Source organism: Plectropomus leopardus, chromosome 4 (genome assembly GCF_026936395.1).
Source record: "Plectropomus leopardus strain MGB_pleo_1.0 chromosome 4, ASM2693639v1, whole genome shotgun sequence".
Classification (NCBI taxonomy): domain Eukaryota; kingdom Metazoa; phylum Chordata; class Actinopteri; order Perciformes; family Serranidae; genus Plectropomus; species Plectropomus leopardus.
Window position 1 is genome coordinate 4,245,297 of NC_142179.1, and position 22,050 is coordinate 4,267,346.

Sequence of the window (22,050 nt, forward strand, 5' to 3'; positions counted from 1 at the left end):
GGGTTTTTTTGGAATGTGGCTTCATATTTGAGACAGTTTTGTTGCTTTTATGACACTTTTGATGCTGAAACATGTAAATGTTTCATCAATTTCAGTAATTTATTACGCAAAAAGCAAAAAGCATGAATTAGCTCCAGTTTCTCTAACGGGCAGATTTGCAGCTTCTCTTTGTTTTAGTATATCTTTAATATGTTTTTCAATGTTTCACACAGAATTAATGTTTTCTTAATGTGTGTGCGTGTGTTTCATTCTGTGCCCCCTCTCTAAATTCGGGACAAAATAAGCAGTGCAGCGCTTTTGTTTCAAGCGACTGACAGTAATGTTGAATTTGCCTCCAGCTGCGTCCAGCAGCATCTAATTGCCAGAAAATTTATCTACAACAATTTTGATAAACATGTCAAGCAAGACATACCAAATGTTTGTCATTTTTGGGCTTCTCAAATATGAAAATCTGTCAGTTTTCTGTCTTTAAATTCAATGTTTGGATTTCAGACATTTAGTCAGACAGAAAAGGCATTTTCTGATTTGTCTGCTTTGGCTCTGAGAGCTCGTGATGGGCATTTTCACAATTTCATTGAATGAAAATAATCAGTAATTGCAGCCAAATCTGCTTTTTATTCTGCCTGCAAAGCACTTTATGTTTATTATTCATGTTCATTACTCACCATGCAGATTTCTGTAGCCACCAGATAACTGAGTCTGTTGAACCATTCGACATAAGCTTCCAGGTTGCTGGCCTTCTTGTGATCACTGAAGCAGCTCTACAACAACAACAGACTTTCAATTAGCACTGGAGCTAATTGCAAAGCAGAAATAGTGCTGAAGTGGAAAAATTAAGCCGATATTTGCTTTTTTGTTTTTTCGTCTTTCAGTAAACGCATCACCGAGCATAAAAACATTAACTCTTAGTTAAATGAAGCCAATCAGGCTCAACTTCACTCTCTAAGCACAATAGTGGTCAATGTTATTCACATTATGCATGCTGGTCCTTTGTGTGGATTCCTCTTGATCTAATTCCACACATTCCTTTGGCCTTACGCCACTCGCCCCCATGTAGTGTTTCCCGCCAGTGGACACGCCGCAGTTTTAACATTCAAACACACACACACACACACACACACACACACACACACAGTGATTCCTGTCTCTTCCAAGTGGCTCATTGGGATACGAGGCAGGCTAGCCTGAGGCACAAAGGCAGCCTTAACCCCTATCACCTCGCTTCCAAAAAAAAGTGTGCTGTTGCCTAGCAGCAGAACGCCAGACAAGGGACCGCCAGACACACACATTCACAAACTCACACACCCCTTCCCCAAAACAAACCCTTGGCAAGGCTGGTTGCTAGGAGATGAGGTGCATGCATGCCCATTTCATCCAGACACCGAGGTGATTTGTGGCGAGGTGCGTCTGCGTTTATGTTTCTGAGTGTGTGTGCGTGATGAGCAGATATCTGGTCTGCTGCTTCAGTCTAGGAATCACCTGCCCTCACTTTGACCCGCCGGTCTCTTGTGTTGTGTAAACTCAACATCCGTCTGGGAGGGAAAAAAAAAAACTAGGCCATCTCATGTCTGACCCAAAGCAGACGGAGACAGATCAGGTCCAAAAAAAAAAGAAAAACATTGCATAACTCTCACTGTATATGTTTCTCTTATCTGGAGGTTTATTTTTAGCGAAACATGCAGACGTTACCTTATCATTGTCCAGAGGGTCTTTCTGGACGAACGCCTGCACGAATTCTTCAGGTCCGATGTAACTCAGTCTCTCCTGAGAAGGAAGCGAGGGGGAAAATCAACTCAAATTCATGCATCCATCTTTAGTTTGGTCAGTGCTGATGAATGTTCTGCAAGAGTTTGCATCACCTTAAAAAGGCTTTTGAGGAATCTTTAGAGGTAACATTCACTGGCAAATGTTTGCAAACTCTGGAGTGTTTCACTGACATCACTGAGTCAGTTTTACTGGACCTGCTTTAATCAATTCAAGAGATAATTATGGATTGATGGGACATAATGGATCCAATCTGAGGTAGAACTCTACGATTGATTGGTGCATTTCCATTCAAATGTTGCAAAACATTTAAGAAGACTTCTGGGTTTTTGCTAAATTAAATGTGTATCGGTGTTTGGGTCTCAATCGACTACCTTTATCCAAATATATTCTAGAGGATGTGACTGGATTTCATAATTTACGCTAGCACTAGTACCTCTGATGCATCATGGGATTTCACCGCTGCCTCACAACTTGATTGCCTCTGATCCACATGGTGTTTTATCAGCAAAGATTTCACAAAACAGTCGAGTACATTTCTTTTTGGGGGCTTTCTGATGTGAAATGAATACTTGACTACAATAGAAAAAGCGACGCAACACTCCAACATCAAGGAGCATTTAAAAAGTGAGTTTCTATCAGCCTTTATTGCATCTTCTTTTTGTTTAAATATGAACTTTTCCATCTAACAACGTGCTTGTACTCTGTGTTTTAACCCAAAATGAGTATAACAACATGCATTTGGAAGTTTGGATCTTGTGAAAAACCTTGTATTAACCTTTTTTCAGATTGATGGCTTTGTTTTCTCAATGGCAAACTGACATGTAATGAATATAAAGCCGTGGTCAAACGCCGCTGCTTAAAATCAATGCTATGGTAGGTCGGACATGGGAGGAGCTGCAGCATTCGGTTTCACCTCCACCACCACACCGATTTCTAATCCATCATGTGTCAGCTCTCCACCTCTCTCACATGTTCTCCTCTCCAGCATTGATTTGATCTTATTGTCTTTGGCTCCTGTGCCGGTACGTGTACGAGTCATTGGCAGGACGTCTGATTGTTCTTTGGAAGGCAACATTTACATCTTAATTTGGTTTGACGTGTCACAAGAAATGATTGATATGAAGGAGTTATTTAAACTGATTTTTAAGATAAAGGAGATGAAAATTAGGCTTCTGGACCAATTTTGAACCAATTACTGGTCTCTGAAGATCAACAGAGGGCTTAAAAATAACAGATCTAAATAAAAAAAGAAACAAAGAAAAGAAAATATATGAAAAAGTCCTAAAACTTCTAGGTTTCTCACCAGTTCTATGTGCGTGAGCTGCTGGGCTACAGTGAACGGGTCGTTGCAGATGGACAGCATGTCTCTCTGGATGGCCGCCTGGGGCTTCGCCTTAAGAGCCGTCAGTCGCTCTGCCGCCGTGGCGTTGATCTTGACCAGCGCCTCCTCGTACTGGCTGAGCACTGTCAACCTCCTGATCAGACCCTGGCTCATCTGGCTGACCGCCTTCCTGTAAACCTGAAGGGGAAAAGTGAAAGAAGAGAGTCCATTAATTGGAAGTCAATGTTTAGGAACCTCGAAAGACTATTTTCCTCAATCTGTACTCCCGACATATTCCTTGATTAACATCATCAGAAGTCATTGATGATATTTTGACAAAACTCCTGCATATAAAGAGGTTTTCATGTGACCATCTCTCTTTGAATCATTTATTTGTAGCAGCCCACCACGTTTAAAACATCTGCTGCCACAGACAGATTTGACCTCCTTGCAAAACGAACCCTGTAGCTTCAAGAGTCTTTTGCTCTTCGACATTCAGACTTTTAAATTCCCTATAGGTGTTATATACATGTATATGGTATGATTTATATTGTACTGTTATGTAGTGCATTATATCAACTACTGGCACTTTATTCTTATCACGGCTCATTGGCTTTTGGTGCTTGATTATATATTGTGAGTGCTGCCACGTGTGATTTTGTGCATGCATTTGTTTTGTAGTTTTGAATTGCACTGAAAAGGCTTTGTTTTCGCGCTCTCCAGCTCTGTACAGGCTCGACACATTATGTAGACACTGTTAAACACAGTTACATCACTGAAAGCGCAAGCACCACTATAAAAGAGATAACAAGAGCAAAAGAGCTGACTGTGATGTAAATCTGACCAAAATCGGCAGTAGCATGCGTGCAGCCACTTTGCTCTGCTCAGCTGTAGGCATTTTAGGTTATTCCCTAACCACTCATCTGTGGCAGAGAGTGATAACAACCTCACTGGAATTTACAACACACATATTGAGTACATGTCAGCAGAACTGGCTGCAGACTGATGCCAGCTCTCAGCCCAAACCACAGAAGGACCCTCAGCATGTGACGCCTCCGGTGTTTGTTTTGCAGAGAAACGCACTGGGACGGTCGCTCACGGTGTTGTGCAAACCTCTTCCTGCCGGCCTCATTAAGACCTCTCAGCTCAGCAGGGGGGAAACTCTTAGCGCTCTGGCCTCAGAGGTCAAGAGGGCGTCCAGTTTTGAACCCTCCCCCCTGGACTCCAGGCCAGGATTAGATAAGTGTTCCCTCACTGACACAGTTAAGCACAGAAGTTGCATAAGAGGGTCTATAGAGAGGACATGTGTGTTTCATTTTGACTGTGTGTGTTATTGTGTGAACATGTAAGATCCTGTTCGTGGCCTCTTTCCATACCGCTGCTATGAGCTGCCCAAAATAATCCAGGGTGATGAGGCCCCTTTTCTCACGACCACATCCCTTCTCCCCGAACTTCCTGCCAGTTCAGCGTCCAGAATCTGGGTTCTACAAACAAGACTCCAGTTCACCAGGGTGGGAAGAAACACAGCTCGCCTTTTAATGGATGTGGAGGCCCGGTGCCGAGACAGCAATCAAGTGTGAGGAGTCGCTGCGGCGCGCGGGGAGGAAAAATGAGCGGACTCTCATCACTCTGCTTGAAGCAGCCAGGGCGGGACTCCTTCTGAAATTCACTTCACAGGGCGTGACTAATGCATCTGTCTGTGGTTGATGTGGCTGTGATAGGTGTGATGGCACATGAACAGACATATTCGCATGTCAACCAATCAAACCGCGGCTCGGTGGATATTGCAATCTTGGCAAGGGGTGATTGCAAGAGCGCAACAGAGAGAAGAAAAATGAAGTTGTAGAAAAAAAGTGAGCATTCAGAAGTGCTGGGAGTCAAGATGGACTGAAAACATGAGAGAAAACTTCCTAAAGGTCCAGTGTGTAGAATTTAGAGGGAGTTTATTTGGCAGAAATGAAATTTAGTATTAACAGCTATGTGTTTTTTTGGTATCTCTCTTGGGACTGTTGGAGGAGCACTCTGAAGGCATCATGTTGCGCTCTCAGAACATGTGATGGGACTTTTTTAATAGTAAGCTATTAATCCAAAAAATGTGCCAAGATTAAAATAAAATAATTAGCTGTAACCCTGCATGAAAACACCTCCATTCAGACAGACGTAGTAATCTCAGTGTAAACACTGTACACACTCAGCTGATGCTCGACCACACTCCTGCACAGTTGGACAACAGCGCGACTCGCCACCAGTGAAAATCGCTCCAGTTGCCACTTCAAAGTCCGCCATCTGCCGTAGCTTCTGTCCCCACTACAAACAGAGGACGGGCCAGGGTCGGATAAATATAGTCACAGATCTTGGAGACAAAAGCCCGCCTGACATTTCTAAGCAGAGGGAGTCACATTTGCTCATCAGAACTATTGGCGTTACAAGTGAGGGGCCTCAGCAGGGGCACGCTGTTCCCTTCGCTATCAACCCTGGCAGCGATCCTGAGGCGGCAGACGGCTGCTCAGTACAAGTCATAAAGACCGAGCGCGTGGTCGCTTCATGTCATAGAATCACTAGAGGTCCTGTTTTTCTTGGCCGAGTGCTGAGACTTCCCGTGGAGCACCACCTGACCCACACGAGAGGCCGGACTGTTTTTAGCAGGTTAGCCGAGCAGAACTAATGATCAGATAGTAAAGGTCTACTGCGTGGGATTATTTTATCTACAAACATCCATGCTGCCAAGTCACAATGAGACAGAAATACCTGCCAAACACCCAAGATGCACTCAAATTTTGCATTCATTTTCTACCAAGTCCAGGTCCATTCTCAAGTCGCTGCAGCAAAATCTAAGTCAAGAAATTGCCAGAAATTTGTCTACTGCAAGTCTTTCAGGTCTCTCAATGCTGAGTATTTAATGTCTAGTCCTTATAGAGAAAAGTCCAGAACAGTCCAAACTCTGAGGCCCTGATCAAACAGCACTTTCAGCAGCCTGGAACAGCTTTTCATATCCGTTTTTTAAAAACACATTTATCTTTTTTGGCTCTGTGCCCCTTGCGATTTTGAAGAAGCTCCCTGAACAGCAAGAACTTCAACTGACTTCGCTGACATTTTTCAACATCCAGTCAGATACATTGAGAGGCAGGGCGTCCGTGGTGGCGATGAAAACAAGTGGCAGCGTACATGGTTTGTGTGAAGCCAACATAAGCCCGGCAAAGCTTCTGAACCAGCTGGTGATACTCTGGGTGATTTCTACTCTTTCTGAGGGTTTCACTGCGGCCAATGAACTATCTGGGAACAGTCTCTTACCCTCAATCAAAGCCTGCCCATTGCAATGCAGATTTTATTGCTTATTTTGTCTCTTCTAAATGAATGTTAAATAACAATAATAATTATTATTATCTCTTTATTTTTCTTTAATTACTTGTGCCATGGGGTAGAGGGGGGTTCTGGAGGGTCGGCTTGAGCGGGTGGAGGAAAGTGAGCATAATAATGAACTGTCATCTGTCCACTTCTGTAAAATCAAATAAAACACTAAAAAAACAAAAAACAGGTTTAAGGTAAAGCCTTCTAATGCAAACTGTGATTTGTAATATTGGACTTTATAAATCAAATTGAATTGAAATGACTCTTTACGTCCCTTTAGGGCATGCTTTGTGATGGCGCTCCAATAAATTTTCTTGACTTATCTGTAAAGCATTTTGGGTTGCCTTTGAGTATAAAATGTGCTAAATAAATAAGTCTGCCTTTCCGAAGGTGCAGATATGACTTCACTTCAAAGCAAAATAGTGGTTAAGCCAAGACAGATGATCAGAGGTTGTCTGGCAACAATGACAAAAAAAAGACAGACAGCAAGCTGCAAAATGTGTTCTGGCTGAGTCTGTCTCAGTCCTTGTTTTTTTAATTTAAGTCTGGCTAAGTCTTAATTCTTAAGTTCAGATTGCCGACTGAAAGCCTGAAAAAGGAATCTGCATTAAAGTGCATTGAGCATTTCAACTCAAAAAACTAATCTGCAACAGTTGGTCTTATTACATTGTTTTCAGTTAATGTCTCCCCTTTGTGAGCTCAAGAAAAAATGCCACCTTGGGGAACAATAAAGTTGTAGTTTGTTTTCTTTTTCCATCTCTGAACAGGAGAAATTTTCTAACTTCAGTTCTGAACTAAACCCAAAGCAGACCAAAGACAACCGTTTACGTATGTATTTCTGGACAGTTACTTCATTGGGAACGTCTTCTATCCCGAACTTCCAACAACAAGTTTAAAACACTCAGTGCAGTGGCACCTGTCATAAAGAGTACTGTGCCTGCACCATTCGGATTAAAAACAGGAATGTTTGTCCAAAGACCTGCCTCACATCAAGTGCACCAAGCATCCAACCTGGATACATAACTTGGGATCTGTTAAATTAACCCAACTTGTCATAATAAAGCAACAAAAAAAAAGAACCAAGTGTAAAAAAACCCTGCACATTTTGAAGGAAAGCAAGACCATCAAATGAGGTCAGATCAAGATCACAGCGCTCGTTTTCCTCTCGACTGCTGCTTCCCTTTATATCCAACCACATCCATAATGACAGTCTTACTACACAGATCAAGGTCCTGGACTGTTTGGAGTGTGGTCTGGACACGGCTTTGACCAGATGTTCGGGACGTCTATTCTGGACTCAAACCCTCTCCCAGAGAGCTGCGGTCGACGCTCTGAGGAACCAGCGTCTAACTCTGCACTCAGGACCTGCCTACGGTTAGGCATTTGTTTTCAAAACATAATTTGGAGAATCTGTAGGAAACATGTCGGCAAATTAGTTCGGACAAACCCCGGCTGTCGTTGTGAAAGTGCTTCCTTAACAGCTCAACTTCTTCAGGGAAATCCTGTGACGATCACACTACCCGGAGCAAGCAATCATGTTTTATTATCACGGGTTATCGTCAATAGATATATGAATTAACAGTGTGACAACTCATTTTCCTTAATGTATTCTTGCAGCGATTTGTGCACCAAAAATTCCCTAACAACGATTAATCTGAAGACCGGCTCTTGGTCACGCTGTGCTAATCATGAGCACACATGCCTCTGGCCGACATAAGATGACAGCACATCTGCAGGGTGTTATAAAGTGATGTAAACGGTTGCCTTGTCTACACAGTACATACATCTAGCGTCCAGAACCTTTAGGCCACATTTTCGAGGAAAAACGTTTTTTCCTGCTAGTGCCATATGTCATGAGTTCTGTGAACAATCTGAGGCAGCATCTGGCTCAACTGGGTTTCTTACACAAGTCAAGGAAAGTCTATGATTTTTAGAAGGACTTCTGAGAAGACATCTATCAGTTAAGCACCTGAAACCTGAGCACATTGGCTTGATTTTTTTCATAAAACATGACAAGAGGGCAATGAGTAACTTGTGAAGAAATGACCCAAAAATTTGAAAAAAGTACAAGAAAGAAATGTGTAATATGTTTGAATTGAATTATGAAGCCTGATATACCAATGTGAACATTATCAAATGGATTAGTAAAAGAAATGTGCCAAAATAAAAAAAGTTTAAGTGCCAAAATAAAATAACACAAATATACAGCAATCTTAAAAAAAGAAACTAAAATAATAAGCCAATCAGAGGCAGAGTAAGGCAGAGTAAGGTAGGCCTTTCCTTCGCCATCCTAGAAGTAACAAATTTGCCGCTATCAGTGGAGCTAAAATAATCCTGTTCACCCTCGAGTATTGTGTTTCCATCAATACCGATCAGAGCCATGGCCGATAAATACCCGCGACGACTGCAGAGCCATTTGACCTGAATGTGAATGCTGACTGTTACCTTTCCCACTAAACACAAAAGTTACAGCTAGCGGATTTTGAAAATGGGGCTTAAATACTGCATTTTCCCATAATTTGTACACCATGTGTGTCTGAAATGTCTCATTGCTTATGTTTCTGGTCTTGTTCAAACATGTATCCAAGTGACGACCACAGATCTCTAATAGAAGTGACAGTTGAGGTTGTAAAAAAAAATTAAAAAGGTAGGGCTACACTATTACCAAATAGTGCAGCCACTGATAAGCTAGAAAACCGCCTGTGGCTTTCAATTATTTGGGTGCACTTAAAGAACTGAGGCACGTTATCTTATTTTGTTAAATGTACCGCTCATGATATCACCTCGAGGGAATCTTGTGCTACATGACTTTCTGCTGCCTCGAGGACAGAATCGATTTGAACCATCGAGATTATTTTTGGAGGGGTGGCGTTAATGCCAACTGCAGCCAATCTACTGTGAAATCAAAAGATGTTTGTGTGGCCATCAAAACACAACACCATGACTGAGAGAGTGTGTTATACTGGTGGTCATTTAATATGTGTTTTATTTCCAGTGGGGGTTGTAAGAAAGAGCTTAAACATGGGGAGCTGAAAATGTGTCCAAGTGTCATGTGAGAAAATTGATTTCCAGATTAAATCAGGATCAATACTTGTGCTTGTACCATTGATGAGTCATGTGGACCCTGCATTAAAGACGGCGGGGGGGTGGGTGAGTTGTGTTTTTCTTGTATTGAGTTTCCTGACGGGACAGATGGATGTTTGTGTCCTCCATCACTGTCTGGTCCTGACAAGCCCCCGCTGCTTTATCGTTAACACCACAAGATACACGCACACTTAACTCAGGCTGAGAGGCCGAAACGTACGTGAAACCATCAGAACATGCACCGAAAGAACCCTGATTCATGATGAAATAAACAAATATTTGTCCAAACTGAAGAAAACTGAAGTGAGTTCGCCAAACCCCAACCCTGAAGCAGGAGACACGAAAGGAAAAGAACAAATGATATAAAAGTATTAGGCTTTTTGGGAGAAGAGTGTTTGTGAAAACTACCTGATAAGTGCTGAAACTAAGATTATGGTTTAAGTGGTACCCAGCTAGCAGGGAACGTTCCCACAACATTGGCTAACATTACCTACAAGTTGTAAGTATGTTTTAAAGAAAACATTTTAATTTAATGTTCAGAGAACATTTTAACAAGCTTTATCTTTTCAAATAATGTCCCTTTAAGGTTAGATGCTAATTAAGATGTAACATTTAACTGTAAAATCTGAGGATGTTTTGGTGATGCTACTCAGTACTTCTGCACTGAAGGCCTACTGAGCGCAGAAGTATATAACTTTCTCCAGAACCCAAAACTGATACTATTGCATTTCTCTTTGTAACACAAAACAAACAAGATCTTTGTGAGTTTTAACGCTGCAAGTAGGCAGATTTGAACTTTAGACGGGCTGATTTTTCCTGCTTCCACTCTTCAATGTCTAGGAATGGCTAGGAACCCAATAAGCTGATTTCCGCCCCAAATATTCAGCTATTCCTCTGAGGTGCACACATGTATTTTGACTTTTAAAGTAGCCGTGTTGTTGTAATATTAGCTTATGTTAGCGTTTCCTTTTCATGGCACACAGAGCATGACTCATGCTTATCAAAACAGCTTTCCTGTATCTAAATGTCTAACAGTGGATGTTCTGCATGTGCAACAAAGATAACAGAGAGACCAGGACAAAAACACTTCAACCCCTCACTGAATAAACTTTGATCCAAACGGCGCAGCGGAGGCTAATGGCCAGCTAAGCCAGTGACATTCAGCTCTGCAGCAATGAAACAATTCAAACGCTGGAGCGCCACAAAAAAAAAGCCACCTAGCCTGTGAACAATGGGGCTTTTCACTCAACTCAGCCAGCCTCAAAAACTGCTTTGTTGCCAGAGATACCCCTCCTCTACGTCCCTCCACCGCTATCTGCAAAATCTGCCTGTGCCTGTAGCTTTGCTGCACGTGCAGTCTATTAAACAGCTCTCCTGCTTGTGATAACACCTAAACACATTATCTAATCAGCAGACCGGGCTTTTGTTACTGTAGTTTGAGTAACTTTTTTTGTTGCACGTGAGCAGCAGGAAGAAGTAATGGACTGACCTCGTCTCCACTGGCCAGCCGGTGGGTCAGCTCCTTCAGGCTCCGCATCATCCTCTCGTCCCTGAAGTCGTACGGGAAGGTTTCTGTCCACTCTGTCAGCAGCTGGATGATCTTGGGAGCGATTTTTCTGACTCTCATCTGAAAATATAAGATAAACACATAACGTTAATAGGAGGAAGGACCACCTCTAGGATGTTTAAAGGAATACTTTGCTTATTTTCAAACAGCTTTGTATCGAAACAGCGTGGGTAGGCTGTGTAAATGAACTGTGGTAAACTTCCCTCCAGTGGTTAGATAGGTCCCTTCAGTCACCCTTCAGTCCTAGAAATGTCCTATTATCCAAGAAACATCCTAAAATCATTGAAATGTCCTGTTATCCTAGAATCTTGCAATAATCCTAGAAATGCGCTAAAAATCCAAGAAACGTCCTGAACTCCCAGAAATGTTCTAAAATCCTAGAAACATCCAAAAGTCCTAGAAACGTCCTTAAGTCCGAGAAAGGTCCTCTAATCCAAGAAATGTCCTAAAATCCTAGAAACATGTATGTGGCTGCTGCAACTGGCCCCTGGCCTCCTTTCATTTTGCAAAAGTGGCCCCTAAGCACAGCCAGTTGAGTATCCCTGCTGTAGGTTTTCTACCTTTCCGGCAAAAGAGTCGTTTTTCTGTTTTCTGTCACACATCACCAATTTCAGAAGTATTTGCAACTTTCTACTGCATGGACATCATAGTTTTATTAAAAGGCCGTCTTTCCAGCTGTGAAATAGTCTGTAAATGTGTAGATTTTGTTGAAGGTTCACAGCTGAGAGCCCGGTTTGAACACGTTATGCCATTTATTCCTAAAACTAATGAAAAAAGAAATTTGACATACCTTGTCAGCTTGAGGATCGCTGAGTCGCTGTTGGTCCATGCACAGGTGACACACCTTCGACATGAGTTCGTATGGGCGGATGAAGAGACGAGAGCTGAGCAGGAAGGTGAAGATGTACGTCCTCTGTGGAGAGAAAAGAAAATGTTTGCTACAAAAGCAATCCTCATAACGACAAATTGGTCATTTAATTTCAAAATTTGGCTTTAATACTGCTTGAAATAAAAAGTCACTGGAGGAAATGATGCTTCAACAACAAAAATACATAATTAGTAAGTAGGAGGAATTAAAACTTTTAATCCCTGATGCACGGAAAGAAAAGGAGATGCAAGGAAGAAAGAGAGAGAAAACAACTTTGGCACTTTAGAGTCTCAAAGCACCAGAGCTTCTCACACAGATCAAAAAGAAAAAAAGGTTTCTTGCTTTGATGAAACTGCAAAGGCAAAGAAACCACCGGGGATTACAAAAAACAACACTCACATCTGGATAATAGTCTACAGTCGGGACCAAGTGGTGAATGAGGGCCTCCAGGGACCCGGACGCCAGGTTGTTGTCATGGTAATAGAGGCCGGGGTAGCCTTCCTCCTTGGTCTGGTACAGGTTCTTGTTGTAGCCGCTGGAGTTCAGCTGCCCCGTGAACGGTGGTGTCTGAGGCATGTTGTCCTGTAAAGAGAGACAGAGGACAAACAAAGGTCAGGACCTCTTCTCTGATAGATATTTCACCGCAGACGCTGATGCAGGGTGGCCAGACGAACCCAAAATAGCTCTCAGACACAAACACAGACGGCGAAGGTTTGGATGCAGTCAACACCCTTCCTCCTCTGGATCCCGGCTGTCCATTTTAAGGTTTCTGGGGTTTGGGTTTGTTTGGACGCACAAACGGCGACTGAAAAAGCTGAACTGCAAACTGTGGTTAAGACTCAAAAAGCACGAGGGTGGAAAGGAGCCGGAGGTTCATGAGTCATCTGAATTACAATGAAAATCACGAGAATAGACTGCTCTCAGACGCTTTATGGACCCCACTGAGCTTTACAAGGACTTGAAGCCTCAAAGCGGTGATACTGAACTTACAGCCTGCAGGCCAAATCGTGCCCTCCATAGGGTGCCATGTGGCCCTCTAATCATTTTCTAATTTACAAAAAAAATAAACTCATTCACACTGATATTGATTTTGTACTTTTAGTATAAATAAGGCGCCTGAGTGCATAAAACAGTATCAAATGGAGCTTGTTCATCAAAAAAAGTGCAGATGGAGAATCCCCCGCACCCCTGACAGAGGTCCTAGCTTAGCCCCTAATGTCCTAAAGTCCCACAAACGTCCTGAAGTCCGACAATGTCCTGACGTCCTGAAATCCTAGAAATGTCCTCAAATCCTAGAAATCCTAGAAACGTCCTCAAGTCCTGGAAATGTCCAAACATCCAGAAACCCTAGAAACATCCTAAAATACTGGAAACGTTCTGAATTCTTTCAAATGTTCCATAATCATACAAATATCCTTAAATCCTAGACATGTCCTCAAATCTCAGAAATGTCCTAAAATCCTATAAAACATGTATGCGGCTGCTGCGACTGGCCCCTGGCCTCCTTTCATTTTGCAAAAGTGGCCCCCAAGCAAAGCAAGTGGAGTATCCCAGACAGTGTGGCTCATCCCATAAACAGCAACCTTTAACTGCTGGAAAAAAAACTGATTTCCAGAAAACAAGACAGTAGTTTCAGATTCACATTTGACAATTTTCTGGGAAATCTTTATTCTGACAATCAATTCATTCAAACGGTCTTCTGGCTCACTAAAAGACTTATAACGAAAGTTCTGTACAAACACGCAGACATAAAAACGAAAGTGCACCAAAAACATGTCAGAACTTTGCCCTGCAGGGAGTCACGACACTTTGTCCCTGAAATCACATTGTATGATCACGTTGCCTGTTTACTTTCACTGCTAGCATGTGGGTGTGCGCATGACACGAAGCGAAGAGGAGTGAGTGTGTCGAGAAGGCGCAACTCATGATGCAGGGGAGAACATGATAAATGGAAGAACACGTGTGCCGTCCTGTGCTGTCAAAAGTCTTTGTTTACACCAAAAAAGCCCTTTAAAAGAACTGAGGACGTCCTTAATGTCCTCACTCTCAGGTCTTAAACCCAGCCTGGTCCTCACAAAGATAGAACAACCAACACACTCTGCTCTGCCAGCCTCCTGACCTCTGAACCTGGCACTTCGGCTCAATCCCATGCCAGGCAGACTTATGGCTGGGGGAACCACAAAAGGGCTTTTCACACTTGGGGGGGTAGGGAAAGGGGGTCGCATAAGGAGCAACAACCCCGCCCCCACCGCACCGTCACGACCCTCCACACCCGCACATCCGAAACAATATGCCGCCCCATGGCTGCCTGCCAAATCAGGAAGCCTTTAAGGCTGATGGACTGCGGAGCTGCCAGGGACGGATACGCGGGATGCCAGGAGGTATAAACTGCACCTGCCCGCTCGCTGCCGCAGCCAGTTCAAACACATTTTGGGTTCCACTGTGCTGTGATGTAATGTTGGTTTGCAGAGGAGGATTACATACAGGGTTCATACACATTTCAACAATACATTTCCATGACTCTGAGGCAAATTTTCAAGACCATACATTCTCCGACACAACCAACGATAATCCTTATCGATTCTTTTTCGTGATTACATAACAGCTTTTTAATATATATATTGTTTTAAAATATCATGAATTTATTTTTTAACCACCGGGAAATGACCTCTGTTTTTAAGTTTGGCTTTAGAGAAAGGGCATACAATTTTAAACAGCTGTATTTTGTATTTATTTTACAGCACATTTTTTAAGAAAACTTGCAGGTTTGGGAGGCATGTTTTCTTAAAAAGAAAATTGGGCCTTTTTTTAAAAAAAACCCAAACAAACAAGGTATTACATGTACAGTACATGGTATTATACAGGTTTGTGAAACAAAATTCTATGATTTTTCCAAAACCTTCAGGGTATGTTTCGTTTTCCAAAACATTTCAAGGCCTGGAAATTGCTACTCTGCAAATTTCATGACTTATCAGGGTTTTTGTAGGAACCCTGTATAAAGTACACCTGCCCACGCACTGCCACGAGTTCAAACACATTTTAGGCTCCACTGTCCTGTGATGTAATTCAGGTTTGCAGAGGAGGCTTTCATGAGAAAAAACAAAACCAAAAGTGGTGAACATCTGCTGATCAGACCAGAGGGGAATTAACAGATAGGACTTTGTAGCATTAAATCTCGAGCTCAACCTTTAAAATAATCACAGCATGCAGTCGTGTCTGGGGCACACGGCTCGCTACAGATATGTAAACAAACTCTGTTTATTCATAAGTTCCCCCACACGAGGCGAACCACCCACCCTTCCACTTTCACACGCATGCCGCTCCATAATGCACGTGTGCACACACAGACCATCGCTATTATTCACCCAGACAGCCATGGCCATTTCCATGAGAAAAGCGAGTGTGAGGAGTCAGAGCGCAGCGGCCCGAGCATCTGCTGCACCATGTGGCTTCCCCGCAGAGAGCGGGAGATCACGGGTCTGACGGAGGGAAACCCTGATAAAAGTCAACTGTTTCTGGAGCGTTGTTTACTGAATTTCAGTGTTTTTTTTCTCAGTATCGTCCCACATTTAGCTACAATTTCTCCCTTCATAGCATCCAAGCACAACCACAGACATCTGATGTCCACAAGGCGGCTTTAAACACACCACCGGGGTTCAGATGGAGAGCACATCAACAGCAGGTGATCGAGGACTGAGAACATTTCACATTCAGTGTTCCCAGCTGGGAGCTAAACCACCAACTCCCTGCTCCCACGCTCGCTGTCCTTACCATCAAGGGAGGGCTGTTTTGGATGGCTGTAGAGCTCAAAAGATTAGCTGATCAGCAATTTTAATCCTACTAATTTTACTATATCATTTCTTCTTGATTTCCTTAATAAAGTATATACTTGTAGATTCCAGCGTCTCTTTGCTTTTCTCTATTATTCAGCATCATTAGCCTCTTTTACACTGCCTGTTGAAGGTGGGAATATCACGCCATCATGCCGCCCCGCTGCTCTGTGTATAAGATAATCGCAGAATGGGGGGACAGAGTGGAATCAGTCAATAGTGTAATGTAGCAAAGTAATAATACTTTGTGACAGTATCTATGTTTTTTGGGAATATCTTCAGTTAATTTTACTCTCCACTACTTCCCTACGCATTTTAGTTACTTACTAAACTCTACGTTTTAGAGGTTTAAATGCTCGGGAAAGGCGTCAGAACACAGCATAAGAAAACTGATGTAAATCCAGGTATTAAATGGTTAAAGCCGCCACAGGAAGTAGTAACAGCTCAGAAACTGTGTCTGCATAAACAGGACAGTCGGGGGCAGATTGGAGCAATCCTGGTTGCTGCCCAGGTTCAACATTTCATCACTGGCACCAGTTACACATCCAGTTTAACTGACCTGGGTTCATTTTCTAACCTTCTGATGCTGTGGCAGATCTGTCCCAACTTTGATCTACCAAACTCCTATAATTCACACACACACACACACACACACACACACACACACACACACACACACACACACACACACACACACACACACACACACACACACACACACTTCCTCTACAGGTGACCTCAGATTGCAGAACACACAAATCTAATATTGCAACAAGTTGTACCGAGTCTTCAGCACTGTGACATCACTCTCACCGTCTGATGTCTCTGAAAAGACGAACACTTTGGATTAATCTCACACTGCCGGGGGCAGGCGGGCTTCTTTGAAGATAAAAGCCGTGTCTCTAATACAGAAAAACCCAGATAGAGGACACCATGAGATCAGATGCTGCACTTTGTCCTCTTGACTAGTCTCTAAGTCTCTTATAGCAGAGCAGAACTTTTACTACCAGCACACACAGGCCAGTACTGAGTGTTTTAAATCTCATCTTCAGCATTATATATTTTAAGTTATTGATGCTCTGTATTGTCTTACTGTCACTGTTTTCTTTCTTTTGTTGTGTTGAAGAAAGGGGGACGGAAAAAAGGAAAAATAAGGACATTCAGGGATTTCCATAGAATTACAATATGTAGCAGTAGGTGATGCTTGTGTCCCCTCTCTGAATTCAGACTTTTTAGCTGATACGCGTACGTAATACGAACGCATCACAGGTGGGGGACATCATGAGCTACTTACCAGCAGCAGTTTAAGGAGTTTGAGCTGTAGAGTGAAAAATCAACCTTTTAAAACCTAAGCAAATCAGTTGGATTTCATTCAAAAACATGGTGACAGCAAACATTTAGACCCCGCACAATGAATGGTTAAGTTATAATTTCACTATGCCTGGCGTTCTGCTGCTCCGTCTGTGCCCGGAGTGCGCTCTGCACTTTGACAGCATGGTGCAATGCATAACTGAACAGCATATATATTCCAATAGCACTCCTAATAAATAGTCCAAATAGAAAATAAATGAAAGTTTGGATAACCCCATTATCAAATGGGGAAAAAAGTTTTAAAAACTTACAAAGATTAGGCCATAACTAACAGGATTTGGGAATAACTGAGACCCTATTCTCAGGCCAAAAAGTGGTAATTAGTTCTGCAGTGGGAGGACACCACCACCATCACTATCTCTGCTGCACTGAAGCCAACAGTGTCTGTTCTTCACACACACCAGCTGCAGCCTTCAACATAATCCGAAAAACAAAGCGCAAGATGCCTACAAGCAGCGACTGACACAAACTGATTTACATTTGGCTTCCAGGTGTCGTGTGTAGTCGGAGTGGTTGTGGCGAAGGGTGAAGGGGGGGACCACATGTCAAGTCCTCTGTCCTGACAAAAGCAAACTCTTAGCACGTCACTGTTGGTTTAGCGTGGCCGCTGGCTGGGTGGCGGGAGAAGGTAAACAAACAAAATGCCACAGCTTGTCTCAACACTTTTGGGGGGTTGTTTAAGTTGGACTGGTTTTAATTATAGCCTCTCTGGCTCTGTGTGTGTCGCCATCTGCCTCATTGTGTAAAAAGAAGTCTGGTTTGGATTTAAATTGGATTTTAAAACAGAGAATATTCAAATATCTGTCTGTTTCTGCTTATTTATGATTTAAAATTTGTTTTTAGCAAAACATTACCAAAGCATCAGCACAAATTGTTGCCTTTAGGGGAAAATGTATCAGAATTAAGGACTTTTTGAGAACATCAAAATCAATTACAACCCATTTCCAACGAAATTTGGGCGTGTGTACGCAGTTAAAAGGCTATAGACTCCTTTCTCGTTGCCAGTAGAGCAAAGCTGTGTATACGACTCTGCAGCAGACTAGTGTGCCTTTCTGTGTGTGTTCTTTTGGTGTGTCAAATTCAACATCATGGACAGGCCAGAAAACAAGTTAATAAATGGTAAAAAGCAGCATGGATGGAGGTTACTTCTTTATATAAATCTCTTAATTATTCATTCTCTGTTTCAAACTCAAATTTGGATAAGTTTTTGAATGCTGCTTAGGCCGGGACGGACTGTATTTTCTGATGGCGAGTCATTGCATCTCGGGATTTAAAGGGATAAAATTAACACATTATCCAAGTGTTGTGTTTCCTTTAATGACAATCAGAGGCAGAACTGACAAATACCCAACTACTGCAGAGTTATCTGACCCATGTGTGGATGGCGATTGTAATATTTACTTTTACATTAAAAAGCTAGATGTTAGCAGGTAATTTTTAAAATGTCAGAATTTTCTCAGGCATTATCTTTGATCCTTTGAAAATGGAGCAAATTGGCTTGATTTCTCTCAAAAACAACAGGGTGATGAGCAACTTAATAAGAAATGACCCAAAAATGAGCATCAACTCAGTAAAAAGTTGCAAAATATTTCTCAAATTTTTTAAAAAGTAAATACATTTAAAAAAAGAAAATGTCCTGAAAAAGACACTTAAATAAATATTTATAAAAGGTGTCTGAGCACATCAGAGAAAATGTGATGTCATCCCAGGTTTCAAAGGGTTGAACCATGATATTCTTTAAATATTCATACAGCTATTTTTACATTCACGCAGACACTGTTTCCGCTTTCTTATTGGCTAAAAACTCGACCGCTGATTATCACATGGCGCTGAGTCTCTCAAATGATTCGGGTGTGTCTTGTGATGGGCGGTAGTACACTCAGCTGACACTGACACTCAGAAATGACACTGACATACTGTAAATCATGTGTGGGAGCATTTGTAGAGGAATTGAGGAGAAGAGAAACGAGGTTTTTTTTTTTTAGTTTCAGGGCATGATTATCTGAAAGGTTACAGAAATGTCAAAATATTTCCCTTTTCTTGCCCTGAAACAGAAGGGCAGCAGCTAAAAAAGCACCAAAGCTCCCCAGGCAAATGTCATATCACCTGTAAAACCCCAACATTTACCTGAAATTACTTTCCGGCTACAACAAATGACAAAAGCTTTCAGGTAATTTTGTCTCCTAACGTTTGGGTGGGGCTACTTCCCCGAAGGGAAAATGGTGGAGCATGGTCCCTCGGATGCTTAAAATACAAACTATCAAAGAGCCGATGGAGGGTTTTCCCGCCCTGCCCACAGTGTTAACGACCGCTCATGATGAGCGCCCATCAGCAGTTCAGAGGCAGTAAAGAGAAAAGTCTGAACACACAGAAAATCATTCCCGGACGTACACAAGCAGCCAGACGCTCACTGTTTAACTCTTAAAAACCTGAGCCAATTGGATTGATTTCTTTCATAAAGAGGTAGCAGGCAAGGAGCAACTCAACAGGATATGGCCCAAGAAATTGGTAAAAAAGTAAATATAAGAAAATTACCTGAAAATAAGCCAAAAAAGTAAGAAATAAAAAAGACACAAAAAAATGTGTAATGTATAACTTTCCTGCAACATAATTTTAAATGTGAAAATATAATAATTATAAATATAGTTTTCTGGATTATTCCCTAGTTATTAATTTCCCATTTCTCTAATTATTTTTAGGCCATTTTTTTGTTACCTTTTACCAGTTTCTTACAATTTGTGGAGCATTTCTTACCAATTTGCTCACTGAATTTCTTCAGTATTTTCAAAATTAAATCTAACCAATTTGCTTGGGTTTGGCATCTGAACACAGCACAAGAAAACTGGAGCCAATCCAGGTTTCAAAGGGTTAAGCATTCCATTATGCCATTTTCCTGATAGATTTCTCACATCTGAGGATTACACAGCAGTAAAGCTCGAAGATTTGTGATGTAATAAAACATCCCTAGCAGTACAAAATGTATAAAAGCAATGCACATGAGGAGTGGTTTCCAAGAGAAAAGACAGGGAAAAGGTGGTTTGTTTTTGCTTCATTGAGATGCGAGAATGAAGCTACAGCAGTGAGGGAGTGTAAAGCAGGCACTTTGAGGGACCGTCAGTAAATCAGCAGCCCCCTCCACTGCGTAAACACTTAACGGCATGAGGAATCTCACTCATCCATGGCTTGAGGAAATGAGGGTGAGAGATAGCAGAGTGGCTGCACAGGAGGGCGAAGAGGCCACGGTGGAATAGTAGAAGTTGTCTAAATAAAGACGGCTGGTCGGTAGTGTTATTTGAAGCTGGTGTGTGGGCTGAAGCACTAAAAACTAAAGGATGCACCTGTCTCAGAGTGCTGCGATCAAAAAGTGGGACAAACACACGGAAAACACATCTTCCAATCCAGCCTGTTAATGGGATGATTTAGATTTGTTAAGTTGGCTTGTATGAGGTACTTATCTATACTCTGTGTAATACATGCAGTATGTGTCAGTCAGAAAACCCCAGTTTGGAGAAGCAGACTGGAGTCTGACACAGAAGCAATGTACTGCTGTGGATGACGGTCAGCAGCAAAACATATTTTAGCAGCAAAGAGACGCCCCGCCACAAACAACCATCCCTCTCAACCTCTCTACACCGGTGATGGCTGTAGTTCTTCTGTCAGTGTTAAGACTCTGGCTAATGTCTGCAGCTGTGGCTCTAAGTGGTAAAAATCACCATCTTCCAAATAGGATGCTGTCACCTGGCGTCATCAGTCCTTGACAGCCACATGAATCCCCCCCTGCAGACACCAAAACATCCTGCACAGAGGGGCGCTGCACACAAACAACACCTTCAACTTCTGATTCTTCCCACAAATCTCCAAGAAACTGAGTAAACACCAGGCATGAACAAGTAAAAGGTAGGATTAGATACTACAACATCAAATATCAACTTCTGTTTTAAGGTGGGATGCTCTCCTTTTAAAGAAAAACAAAATGCAACAATAAAATTTCAGACCATAAAGACCTGTCTGTGTGCAGTAATTTCACAATTTGCAGGACAAACTGAGCTAAATTCATCTGTTTTGGGGGGGGTCAGGACCTGCTTTACAGTAGGAGTTAGTGATCAATACTGCAAAGTATCACAATATTTAGGTGTGGCAATATATGAAAACATGGACGCCAAGTATCATTCTTTCTTCTTTCTAAAAACGTAACTTATTTTAACCTACTAGAATAAAAAAAAAGAGTTTTCAGTCCACTAGAAACATTTTTGCTGCAATAAACACGATTGAAAACTAGGAATGCACGATAGATTTTTTAAAAAAGATTTTTTGCAGTTATCCGATATACCGACATATAACGACTCATTTAGCCGATAATTACAATTAATATATATACTGTTTTGAAAAATTATGCCACTTGCTCTCCAAAATCTCCCTGTATCATTTACATGATTTTCGGCAGAAATCAGCATGTTGGCCGATTCCAATATTTCATTTTATCCCCAAAATGTGCCAATGACCGATATTACAGTGCATCCCTACTGAAAACCTTCTCTTTTAAGGTAAAAACAGATGTTGACGAAGTTCTTTCGGGGACATGGTTTCAGTTGATAAGGTAATCAGTCATAATATGTTGCTGTATATGTTATTACAATAATCAGAATAATGCAGCACATTTAATTTCACAATGATATTGAATCATAACGTATAAAGTATCGGGACATCGGGACATCGGGACATCATCATATCTTGGAGCCTCCGGTGATTCCTGTCAGTACTTTACAGTCATTTAAGCAAAATCAAAACAGCAGTTACATAGCAACAAGCTTTCACTTTACAACATTTTGTTCATTAAATGCACCACAAAGTAAAAGTTGAGCATCTGCAGTTCCATGACAACAAAACAAACTCC

The 22,050-nt window shown here is 41.9% G+C and overlaps 1 protein-coding gene across 4 annotated transcripts in view; it reads right to left on the reverse strand.

Annotated features, from left to right (window-relative positions):
* The window catches only part of rasgef1ba (RasGEF domain family, member 1Ba), a 145,324-nt gene that overhangs the window by 17,276 nt on the left and 105,998 nt on the right, over positions 1-22,050 (reverse strand). For all 4 annotated transcript variants that reach the window (XM_088076343.1, XM_088076341.1, XM_088076339.1 and 1 more), the window contains 6 exons: positions 12,355-12,537; positions 11,878-12,000; positions 11,010-11,147; positions 3,071-3,286; positions 1,690-1,764; positions 666-761 (listed from right to left, as the gene is read on the reverse strand). In XM_088076343.1, the coding sequence (XP_087932469.1) occupies positions 666-761; positions 1,690-1,764; positions 3,071-3,286; positions 11,010-11,147; positions 11,878-12,000; positions 12,355-12,537 (831 nt within the window). The remainder of the gene's footprint in view (positions 1-665; positions 762-1,689; positions 1,765-3,070; positions 3,287-11,009; positions 11,148-11,877; positions 12,001-12,354; positions 12,538-22,050) is intronic.